The sequence below is a fragment of the Chinchilla lanigera genome, unplaced genomic scaffold (genome assembly GCF_000276665.1).
Source record: "Chinchilla lanigera isolate Chin_1 unplaced genomic scaffold, ChiLan1.0 scaffold00073, whole genome shotgun sequence".
NCBI classification, from domain to species: domain Eukaryota; kingdom Metazoa; phylum Chordata; class Mammalia; order Rodentia; family Chinchillidae; genus Chinchilla; species Chinchilla lanigera.
The window spans coordinates 2,948,090-2,960,565 of NW_004955474.1; the positions used below are offsets into that span (position 1 = coordinate 2,948,090).

At 50.8% G+C, this 12,476-nt stretch overlaps 1 protein-coding gene across 1 annotated transcript in view; it reads left to right on the forward strand.

Annotated features, from left to right (window-relative positions):
- Positions 1-1,683: 1,683 nt before the first annotated feature.
- The window catches only part of Slc10a6 (solute carrier family 10 (sodium/bile acid cotransporter), member 6), a gene marked incomplete in the record, with an annotated part of 32,686 nt that continues 21,893 nt past the window's right edge, over positions 1,684-12,476 (forward strand). The window contains 2 exon segments of the mRNA XM_013502783.1: positions 1,684-1,773; positions 2,496-3,339. Coding sequence (XP_013358237.1) covers positions 2,963-3,339 — 377 coding nt within the window.

The following is a 12,476-nucleotide window of genomic DNA, read 5'->3' on the forward strand; positions in this document are numbered from 1 at the left end:
CCTTCTGCTCATTTTCAGCGTTGGGCAAACAATTCAGCAGCCACGTTTATTTCTTCTTCCTGTCGGCTTCTAGTTCTCAGCCTGCTTGGTGCAGGCCTCGGTGTCTGAGGATAACCGCCCTGGCTATCTCTGCAGAGGTGTGTGACATGCGCAGCGCCCGCTGTGCTGCATGGACTGGGCTTTCCAGAGGAGGGTGCGTTTTTACACAGCGAGCCCAGGAGGTGGGAGCGGAGACGAGGGTGCATGGGTTGTGTGTCTGTGGCGGCGGGGTGAGCGTTGTCCCCGGCTGTCCACCCTGTAGATGACCAGGCCACCACCAGCCTCTCTGGCTCTCTCTGCTGTGCCCCTGGGGTACAGCAGGCCAGAATAAGGTTCCAGGGCTGCAGCCTCACTGCCGGGTCTCCTTGGGAGAGCACGCAGCCCGGGCCTCGGTCTGCCCCAGGTCAGCAGGAAGGCTGGCGCTTGCCTCTGGAGTGGCCATGAGGCTTCTGTGGGTCTCGGGGCCCACCGCACAGCAGTGTGGCCACCTTCTCACACTGCCTGATCGGTCCCCCAAATCCTACAGGCCCAGCAGGGTGGGTGGGAATGCGGCTCCCTCCGCGACACTGACATCGGCTCCCTGCCACCCGGTCCCCCGACAGCACCCGCCACTCGGCCACTGCCGCTGCTGTCGGGAACTTGGGCTGCCGGGGAGCCTCAGTGGCATGGCCTCTGCCCAGGCGACCGTGCTCCTTCTGGTCCTGGACCTGCACACGATGCTGGTGCTCAGGCTGGGGCCCTCAGGGTGCCTTCTGTCAGGTGCCACCCAGTGTGTCCTGTGTCACCCTGCACCTTGTGTGTGGGGCCGGGGTCCAGAGAGAGCTCCGATCAGTCGGGAGTTCCCCCTTTCTCTGTGGCTAACAGCACCTTGGTCTGTGCTCCAGAGAGCAGACCTCAGTTGGAATCATCCTTTTCATGGGGGATTTTTTCTTCTATGGAACCCAGGGCCCTGCACGTACTAGCAAGCGCTCTACCACTGAACCACCCCCTTCCCCAGCCTTTTAATTGTACTTTGAGACAGATCTCACTAAGTTGCACAGGCTGGCTACTAACTTGGGATCTTACTGACTCAGCCTCCTGAGTGCTGGGGTCACAGGTGTGCATACCGGCTTTATTTGAGAAGTTTTGGTAACACTACATTTCAAAAGGGAAAGTGGCCAAAGTCACCTGGCTCCTTAAGACCCCTGGACAAATTTAGTCCCTACCTCTAGGTATCAATACCGAACATTCAACCCACCACAAAAGTTCCTGTTAGGTCACCCTCACCAGGAATGAGGCGCTTACTAAACTTGAATTTGTGTAACAGGGAAGGGCCCTCAGGTGACTCATAGGGGATAAAGGGTCTGCTACGGGACTTGTTGACATTACCAGACAGAAGCATCTCGTACCTTCTCTTACTAAATAAGTACATAAAAACTAAGCTGCTGATTTCATCAGATACAGTCACATGCGGGTAAAGCACCTGGCACACCCGTCCCCCGGCACGCCTCCGTCCCCCAGCACGCCGCCCCACTCAAGCTGGGGACAGCTCTGCCCTCTGGGGCTGCCCCTCCTACTAGCCGCCCAGAGCTGCCCGTGGCAGTTTCCTCACGTAGTTAGAATGTACCTACAATGAAATCCAGCTTGCATTTGTATGCAGCGAACATGCCTGGTGCCTTTGGACACAGAAGAGAACTTGCTAACCCTGGACCAGACGCTGCAGGTCACGTCCTCTTGGGACAGGCTGAGCAGCAGGTAAAGTGTCCCTGTTAGCAGCTGTCCCGCAAACACAAGGCTGTGGGGAGGGCGAGGTCCCTGCTGCTTGGAAGTTTATTTCGGGGGAGCCTACTGTCCTTGTCTGGTCCCTGTCACCCGCGCAGTGCACTCAGGACCCTGGGCGGTGTGTTCAGAGCCTGCCCGGCCTCGGGTTCCAGACCGGGCGGCTTTCTAGACTTCCCCCAGTGGCCTGGGGCTCCACACAAGAAAGCCACAGCTCCCTGGTGTATTTCCGCTTCAGAATCGAGTTTCCACATGTTGCGTGAGACAACTTCTCGCGCTTAATACCATGTTATTCTTGCAGGTGTTTAGCTATTGGCTGTAGAGGCAAATCCTCATTCAGCAGAAAGAAGAGGCACTCAGACCAGTTCTGTTTTTGTTTGTTTTTCTGCCATTACCGGGAATCGAAATCACGACCTTGCGCTTGCCGGGCAGGCGCTTTTGCCACTGGGCCAAATCCCCAGCCCCAATATTAATGACTGTGTTAAATGTTACTAGGTTGCTTTTTGCTGTTGTTGTTGTTGTTTTTTTTTTTCCGGTACCGAGAATCGAACTCATGACCTTGTGCTTGCCAGGCAGGCGCTGTGCCACTGAGCTAAGTCCCCAACCCTTCGGACCAGTTCTGGAGGTCCCCTGAAATCATTCCAGTCTCTCCTGACGTTTCCTTAAGCAGCCTCCTTTTGCTTTAATTTTTCCCACAGCAGCGCTTAGCTCAGGCTAGGAGGCGTGGCTTGGCAGAGCTGCCTTGTTTTTTCCGGAGTTAGCCATTCTCTCCACATCACCGTGCATCCTGGCTCTTAAGATCCCGACCGGGCTTGGAGAAATTATGTCCTGGCACCCAGCCTGCTTTCCTGGAGCACGGTGTCGGGCTGAGGACAGAGCCCGGCCGCTCCACCTGACGATGACACTGCCGTCTCGCTTCTGCGTGCTCACTGGTGAGTAAGAGCAGAGGGAGAGAGCCTTGCTGAGCACCGTGTATTGCACGCCCAGGCCTCGGCTGTATGATGCCACCAGTAAATGCATCGATCGGACTAGGATGAGTCACCTGGCTGGCCAATCGAGACTGCAGCAGTTCTCCACGCCTGACGTGGTGGCACTGTTACAGAGGGTGGCAGGATAGACCTGCGCAGCCGTCGTGGCCGGCTCCCTGGGATGCTGGGCGGAGGAGATGACAGCCAACTGCTCCAGCAGCTCTGCGTGCCCTGCCAACGGCTCGGAGGAGGAGCTGCCTGGGATGCCAGAGGCGCGCGGGGGCCTGGGACTGGTCTTCACCGTGGGGTCCGCTGTGATGATAGCCATGGTCATGTTCTCTCTGGGGTGCTCCGTGGACGTCCGGAAGCTCTGGCGGCACCTCAGGAGACCCTGGGGCGTTGCCGTGGGACTGCTCTGCCAGTTCGGGCTTATGCCGCTGACAGCCTATCTCCTGGCGGTGAGCTTTGCTCTGAAGCCCGTGCAAGCGGTCGCTGTCCTCATCATGGGGTGCTGCCCCGGGGGGACCATCTCCAACATCTTCACCTTCTGGGTGGATGGAGATATGGATCTCAGGTGAGTCCCAGGAGGGAGCCTCAGCCATCCTCCCCTGAACACTCTTCGGGTTGCCTGGTCGATTCCAGTGGGGAATGCTGCAAACGTGTGAAAGGAATCCGGTCGCTGTGGAAGGGCTTGCCTTTCTGAGCTCCAGGCGGCGTTGCTGTGACCTCCCTGTGCTTTATTTATTTGTTTGTTTGTTTATTTATTTATTTATTGAGACAGGGTCTCCCTATGCAGTCCAGGCTGGCCTTGAGCTCACTTTGGAGCCCAGGCTGGTCTCGAACTCGCATCGATCCTCCTGCCTCAGCCTCCCGAGGGCTGGGATTACAGGTGTGCACCACCACGTCTGGCCCTGTGCTTTATTGGTAGCTCCTGTTCCAAGGAGGCGCTCTGGGCTCCATGTCACACTGGAGGCTGGTCTCTCTCAGCATGGACTCACCCTCACTCGAGCTGTCCTTGTGAACAGTTTCCCAGGACATCAGTCAGGAATCCTGAGAAGCTGATGGTAGTGGCTTGGTTGCAGGGACAGTGCGGGGTGTGTGTGTGTGTGTGTGTGTGTGTGTGTGTGTGTGTAGGGGGGAACAGGTTGCCCAATAGAATGAAGCCCTCGTAGGTCTAATAAGTGTTTCTTGAGCACCTACTTTGTGAAATAACAGTTTTGGGGACAGGGTAAAGGGGCTTTAGGGGTACCTGCCTATTCACATTTTAAAAAGGATGAATGAATCTTTACGTTTGTGAGAGATGGTATAAATGTTTTGATGGGGAAAGCATTTGAGGAATGAATAGAAGGGTCATGTTGGAAAAAAACAACTTTAGGTGCCAGCAGTGGGCTGCTAATTTGACTGAGGGAGCAACGCAAGGCTATGGATTGAAGTCATTCTTTCTCATTGTTCTGTTTCTCATATTATTTCCTTAACGTTGGTCACTGGTGTAGATAAAACCCCTGGTTAACCATTTATTCACATTTTAACAAGGGCCTTAGCTTTACCACTTATTCACTTTTTTATTTATTTATTTTTTTGTCTTTTTGAGACAGGGTCTCGCTCTGCAGTTCAGACTGGCCTTGAGCTCCTTTGTGGCCCAGGCTGGTCTCAAACTCACAGTGATCCTCCTACCTCGGCCTCCCAAGGGCTGGGATCACCGGCGTGCGCCACCATGCCCTGCCTGTTCACATTTTAGAAAGGATGAATGAATCTTTACGTTTGTGAGAGATGGTATAAATGTTTTGATGGGGAAAACATTTGAGGAATGAATAGAAGGGTCATGTTGGAAAGAAACAATGGTCTTTCTAAATTCTTTGCTTACGTACAAGCACACTCTCTAATATCCTGCCCAGGGAAATAATCGCATCCCTTGAAGGCTTTGTACTGTGTAAATGTGCTTTTGCTCAGGTTCACTGTACAGTAAGTGAGTGAATCAGAGGTGAGGACCGGGCTAGCAGTTGCTATCAGTGAGTCAGCTGCAGAGTTTGGGCTTCTTGCACATGCTGAATGCTTGGTGTACAGCGCACATTTCACCCATTAATGGGTTCATGCCGCTCAGGCTGGCAATTAACCTTTAGGTGGCAGTTACTTACCCACTTATGAGAGATGTGAAAACAATGGATGACTTTTGTGCCTTACTACTTAGCTACTAATATGCCACTGACTCAAATTCAATAAAGTTGCTCCTTAGCATAACTAGGAAATGTTTTTTTTTTTTTTTTTTTTCCTGGTACTGGGAATCGAACTCACGACCTCGTGCTTGCCAGGCAAGCGCTGTGCCACTGAGCTGAATCCCCAGCCCCCGGGAAATGTTGATATTGTGCAGGAAGCCAGATACCAGTGAGAAATTCCAGGACCTGAAACGTTTTGGAAAGAAAAGGAAGATGAATATCAGTTATATCCCGGATAGGTACAGGGTATACGCGTTCATGTGTAGTCTCCCCTTGCTTCCCATCGTAGCCCCGAAGTGATTTATTGTTCTGAATTTTACAACGGAGAAAATAGTGATGCAGATGCGGGCAGTGGCTTGCCAGGGGCTCCGTGAGTGTGTCAGGACTCACGCTGGAATCCGCATCTGTTTTACATCCATCTGCGTTTTTCTTCGATGACATTTAGCAACACAATGGAATCTTCTGTTCTGAGCAGAAACTTTATTCTCTAAACAGTGTTCTCAAACGCTTCTGGGAAACAGTGTTTATTATCATCTTCTCGTTATTTAGCACTGACAAAAAAAAAATCAGTGAAGGCAAGTCCGTGAAAGATAAAGCTCATTTGCCCACTCTGCCCTTAATTATCTTTTAAATTTGGTCTCATTATTTAACCGAGGTATACACATGCACGCACGCGCACGCACGCACGCACGCACGCACATATGCACATACATGATTCCAGGCACACAGCAGGTTTGCAATACATATTAGTTCCTGTTCTTCTTGTCTTCCTAAATATAGATTTTGAGTCTCACAAAACAAAACAAAATGTAAAATTATATAAATTAATTAAGTAAATAACTGCACCTGTAGGAGAAATCAACATAACTAAAAATGAATAAACTGTAGGAAATGAAATTTTAAGGGGTTTAAAAATGAGCTTCACAGGGGCTGGGAATTTAGCTCAGCGGCAAAGTGCCTGCCTGGCAAGTGCAAGGTCTTGAGTTCGATTCCTGGTACTGGAAGAAAAAACAAACAAACAAAAATTAGCTTCACAAACGTTTATAGATAAAAGACTCATAAAATTTGAATTCTCAGTAAGAATTTTATTTTATTTTATTGTTTTTGTCTTTTTGAGACAGGGTCTCACTATGCAATTCAGGCTGGCCTTGAGCTCACTTTGGAGCCCAGGCTGGTCTTGAACTTGCATTGATCCTCCTGCCTCAGCCTCCTGAGTGCGGGGATTACAGGCGTGCACCACTATGCCCGGCTTCAGTAAGAATTTTAAATAGGAGAAAGTTCAATGTTGTTGAGTGACAGAATATTCGAGTTCTTTCCCTAACTTCACAGCTGATTACCGGCAAGGGAACCCCAGTGGTAGTCATTGGCAGGAATTCCATCTGTCTGACATGCCGGTCAAAAGCCAAGAGCACAGGAAACGAGGAAACCAGATGCCCCCAACCAGCCTGCCTTCACCCTATGCTTTACTCAGTCTCCTTGGGGATCCCCGTGTGCCCACCCCAAACAGGCATTCTGGAATCACCGTGCAGGGAACAGCGCCTGCGTCCTGCGTCTCCCAGGGCGCCTGAGATCCCTCTCCCAAACCCTGCTCCCCCTAGGCCGTCCTGCGACTCCCTCCTCCCTCCCCTCGCTCCACCATGAGGTGGAGACCGAAACACCCATCAGGGTACCGTGAGGAGAAAACGACCATGTTGTGTGTGAGGCTTCTCATTACCGACTGCATTGGGCAGAAAATACCACGCCAGTCTCCCCTGCCTCTCCACTTTATTTCCTGTTTATCTCATATTTACCATATTTGCCTTTGTAAACAAGTGCTTTATAGTCCAAACGGATGACTGACTCACACTGCTCTTGACACACGGCCCACTCCTCCGTCTTCCCCCGGCCACTTCCTCACGCAGCCTCGAGTTCCAGCCGACATCTCCACCTCCTGTTTCAGAACATGAGCCTCGCTAGGAACTTCGAGAGCGTTCGTGGCCGGCCTGTGTGCAGAGCCTTGGGCCTTGTCCTATCTGGCCCCGTTCAGCTGGCCTTGGCAGGGTCCTGTCACATGCTCGAGGCTGGCTCTTGGGCGGCCTCCGCTGCCCCCACCCACAGGGATGTCCTGCTCCCCAGCAGGCTGGCCTTGGCCTTCGTCACAGGGTGTCGAGGGAGGGAAGTGTCAGGGTTTCCTGCGGCCTGCAGCTGAAACCATCTCCTCACACCCGCCACGTTCCACTGGCCCCCGGCCAGGCCGGGTTCAAGGGACGGGGAGGCAGATTTGGCCTCTTGATGGCTGAGCACAGTTACATCACAGAGAGCGCTGCGAGGGGTGGTAAAGCGTCGGAGCCATTTTCGTAGTTCACTGGGTAGGGTGGGCAGAACCGCCTTGAGGACAGGACTTGAAAACTGGATCAGACAGACACGCCGAGTGATACGTGGCTCGCTGCCGGCACCATCCTGGCAGATGTGTGACTCGGTTTCCTCACTGCTCCATGGGTGCAAGTGAGCGCTACATGGGTTTGCATTCGTGAGGCGCTCAGCACCCCGGGCGTAAACCGACGTTGTACGAGGCAGGCGGGAGAGTGCTGTGTTTTAGCCTCTGCTCCGGCAGCTCTGTGCCTTGAGCAATTTTATTTCCCTCTCTTGACCTCAGCTGCCTTGTTTGGACTCTCCCAGGCCCTTTCCTCTATGGTCGTAATAACAAAATCTATCATTTGAACACTAAGTGTGTGCGGTTCGGGGGCATCAAGCCCACTCACGCTGCTGTGACTCCTCCCCACGGCCCATCCAGCTCCGGAGCTTTCCAGAGTTACATTTTTCTGCCTCCTGTCTCCTCTCCTTCTCTCTCTGGGCCTCTCACCCAAGCGGACTGAGACCATCTTGTCTCTCTGCGTCTGGTTTATGTAATTCAGCAGAAAGTCCGCACGGTCCATCCGGGCCATGGGATTGGCTCAGAATTTCCTTCCCTTTCAGGCCGGGCGGTGTTGCTCTGCCCGCGCAGACGGTGTTTTCTCAGTTCTTCCCTGCGTGGGCGTTGCCCGCTGCTTCTGCCTCCTGGCTGTCGAGACTGCTGCGAATATGTGTGCCTCTCCGCTTTCTGTTCTCTTGGGCGTACACTCAGGAGTGCATCTGAGGCTCTTTTAAGTCTAAAGTATTTGTGACTGTTGGAAAAGAAAAGCAAGTTGTAAAATCCAAGTTTCCCTCTTTTCCTACCCCGGTTTTTAAAGTTTGACCTGAAACTGTTAGAGCGGCCCGTCTCTCTGCCCCCATAATATCAGACAGGTGGCTTTTCTCGCGTCTCTCCAAGGCACTGTGGTCACCGGGCAGCCTTCTGTCTCCCACACTCAGCCTATCAGCTCTGTGGGGCAGGTGCAGGGATGGGTGCTTGATAAGTGACTAAAGGAAAGTTTCCTCTTGCCAGAATGTGTTGCCAGAATCGCTCCTGAAAGGCAGCCTGTGTAGTCGGACAGCTTGCGGCCGCGCCCGCTGGCCGCCCTCCACAGCCTCTGATATCTGTCTTCATGCCGTAGCTGTTCTGCCACTGTAGCTCCTTCTTTGGATTTTAAAGAAATCCTTGGTCCTTCAGCAGAGACCTGGGCTTCTCCACATCTGTCCAGCTGTGCCTCACATGGGCTGGTAGAGAGGACCAACACACCACACACAGTGCTCGGTGAGCGCTCACTGTGATTCTTGGAAGCTAGCAGCAAGGGTGACGTTTATATTTGGCGTGGAAATGGGGCCTTGAACTCTTTCCGGGGTCAGGTCTCTGAACGTGACCTTGTGGTACACTCTGTGTCCGTCTGGTTAGTCAGCGAATTTTTCTTTCTTCCAGAGGGGAAGTGTGTACTCTAGTTTTGAAAGGCGGAATTTCTGATTTGATGGGGTTGAAATTCAAACAAAATTTGAATTATTTATGCTCCAGTTGTAAAATGCTATTGATGCTGCATTGTAAGAGCGAGACAGTGAGAGAAGAGAGGAAGAGAGAGAGAGAGAGAAAGAGAGAGAGAGAATGATTTCCCTGTCCCAAAGGAGACTCAGGAGGCTCAGGGCTTACCTGTTTGTCCAGATCTGCTGGATCCCTGTCATTGTTCTCTGCAATAGTTTGGGGATGACATTATCGTTCTTCCAAATGCAAGTGGAATCTTGTTCTGATGAAGTCAGGTATTGCCAACAATTCTTCTGCGTGGGAACAGTCCAGATCCAGCTGCCACATCCTCTGTCTATGCTGAATTGGAACCCACGGCGCTGGAACGAAGGGCGTGGCTCTCCTCTGCGCCCAGGCTCACTCACCGCGCGCGTTTCTGGCTTGGTTGTTACTGGTAACGACTGGCAGAGCCCCGGGACCGTCCGCTGCTGTCTTGGGCTCTGTCACGAGCATCGGGAGCCTGAGCCATGGGTGAAAGGCGGACGCAATAACCTAGCGAACCAAGCGCAGCAGTCGGCCTGATGCAAGTGGCACGCCTTGCCACCCGAAGCTGTGGATTTCACCTGTCACTGAGCCGAAGCTGTTTGGGGTCAGGGGTGTGCTGAGCTGCATCTCCAGGAACTGAAGGTTAACCAGATGTCCTGTGGAATCCCTTCCAGGCCTCGACATATGGATAGCCAGGAAGTGCAGGGCTGTCAGAGGCTAAGAGTCAGGAGAAGTTTCCCTAACCCCATCCTCATGGATACAGAGGATTGAGACCTGTGCCAAAGGATTCTCTTCCTTTAATTTGTCCAGGAGGAAGTCTGCTTAAATAATGCTTTAGTGGGATTTATTTACTTATTTATTTATATGACAGGGTCTCACTGTGTAGTTCAGGTTGGCCTTGAACTTGCAGTGATCCTCCTGCCTCAGCTTCCTGATAGCTGGGATGACAGGTGTGTGCTACCACACCTGGCCTTAGGATAAAATAATTTTAGATTTCGTATAAAATAGTAGAGATGTAAGAACTGCTAAGGAAAGTTTAACAAGGTAAATTTTTTTTTTTTTTTGGCTTTTTGAGACAGGGTCTTGCCATGCAGTTCAGGCTAGCATTGAGCTCACAACAATCCTCCTGCCTCAGCCTCCTGAGTGCTGGGATTACAGGTGTGCACCACCATGCCGAGCAACAAGGTAAACTTAAGGGGAGGTATTGGTCCAATCTCTATGGAGACTCTGCATACAGTAGTCTAGCATTTGTTTAGAAAAGAAAATTATTGAGCAATGGGATTGAATACAGTTCTCAGAAAATATTTTAAATGTACTTGGACATTTAACATGATAAAATTGGCACCTTCATTTAGTGGCCAAGGATTTATTTAGTAAACTGAATTCACATATTTACTTCTTAATGTAAAAAAGAGTGATCTCATATCTTACATTATATAAAATATAAATCTTCAGTGAATCCAAGATCAAGGCACCATTCTCTGTGTCTTAGTGGCAGGCTCCTTGCTGTGTCCTTGCAAGGGTAAATGGTTGCACCCCCTTTGTCGAGACACCCCTCTTTTGTTTTATCCAGGCTGGTCTCAAACTTGCAGTGATCCTCCTACCTGTGTCTCTTGAATGCCGTGATTACAGGTGTGCTCCACCATGCCTGACTTAGAAGTGCTTTTCTAAGAGAATCAGTCCATTCAGGAGGGCAGAACCGTCATAGTGTATACACCTCCCCAAGGGAGATTAAGTTTCCATCATGTGAATTTTGGACACATTCAGACTGTGGCAGTAATTAAGACACATCGTCTTTGTAGACTATAAATTAAAGGGCTTCCCTCCCCCAGACATTAGGTATTTTCAAATCTTTACAGTCTATGGCCCATGAACATGGTGAGCAGTGTAGAGATAGTTACCCTAAAAAAGGAAGATAAATCAGTTATCTAGTGGAAATCATCCCAGGTTCGTTCTACAAAGACCAGGACTCTCTCCTGATGGTCTCACTGCTTTCTCTGGGTTGCATGTTTGCTGGCTGAGCAGCTTTGCTTTGGTTCTTCTGGGTCCTGAATCCACATTCCACTTCCCAAGGTGGCTGGATTTGTGTCTGGGGCAAAGCTGGGGGCTGCAGTGTTTAGCTCTTCTTTGCTTACCTGGATGATTCCATGGACTGTCCCACTATCACCTTTAATTTAACGTGTTTCTTTGTCCCGCTGAGGGTTCTTTCACACAATAGAAATCGCAAATAGGCAAAGTGTAGTAAAACTGTTGACAGCGCTGATCTTGGAAGGCCAGTGCTCTCATCTCTTCGTTAGAGGCCTCCCTCTCCGCTCTGCTGGCAGCAGCTGCTACCAGCAGCAAAACAAACTCTTAGTGACCAGCAGTGATAGCTCCCAGTGATTCTCCGGTGTTCTTTATTCTGCGGCTGTTTGTCGCTGTCACTGTTACCAGCTCTGGAATCAAGCTGGTTTTGGTGCTAATGACTTTTGCTATAACCAGGTCTTAGTGTATATCTCAGCTTGCTCTACCCAAAATGGAATTGTGACTAGGCAAAAAAAAACAAAACAAAACAAAACAAAACATTGTCCCAAAGAGGCTTTATTAGGACTTACGCAGCAGCAGCAGCAGCAGCGGGTATAGTGCACAGGCTGACCTGCTAAGGGTGTGAGGGAAGTTGCTTATTTGGGAAAAGAGGAGGTTGCTTGTGGCTATGCAGCTTCTAACTTACTGTGCAGTCCTGGGGATTGGAGGGACCCCTCACGGACTAATTTAGGAGCACCTCAGGGGGCAGAATTGTGCAGAGAGGCTGCAGGGCGGGATAAGCAGGGACGGACCCCCCATTTGAGCTTGCGCAACCCTGGCCAAAGCCTCCTGGAGCGGTGGGGAGCATCTGACCTAGCTGGCTGATGCTCTGAGGTATTGGGGCAGCCAGAGAAGAGTGAGATAAAGGAAAAGTACCTCCTGAGGAGCATTGGGCCCTCTGTCCAGTCTCTCTTTAAAACGGACGCTAACTGACTCAATTCTTCTCCCAGCGCAGCATGAGTTTGAAGCCCAGAAACCTTGCTTTTCCTGTAGATCATCACCTTCCTCCATTCCCGTATGTGACTGTAAGCTCACACAATGGAAGACTGGCAGGCGAATTCTTAGTTCCACCCCGTCTCTCACTGGTGCCCCTTCTCTGGTTCTGCCCCTGCCCTCGCTCTTCTCTGCTTGCTGTGGCACGCAGTGGCACACGGGGCTGCTGTGTCCGGAGGAACCTGTGGCTCGTGGTGCTGGGTGACTTCTCCCGATGTTAAACACTAAGAGAGTTAGAGGGCAGATAGATGCTAACGGTAACGGCGATACTGGGAGGCGCTGGCCGGCCTTCTGGTGTCTTAACCTGCCCCAGTCACTGGTACCAAAACTGGACAGAGACATCACCTAGAACTGGCAGTCACACAGAAGGTATGTTTATATTTAACATATTTTATGAAAAAGAGCAGCTATGTATTAAAATTATTTAAATGTTTTCAAAGTCAAACTATTTAAAATTATTTGTTAGAATTAAAAACGAATACAAACATAAACACTGTCTCAATTTTAAGTACAAATTTAAATAAGACTAAGTTTTTTTTTTTTTTTTTT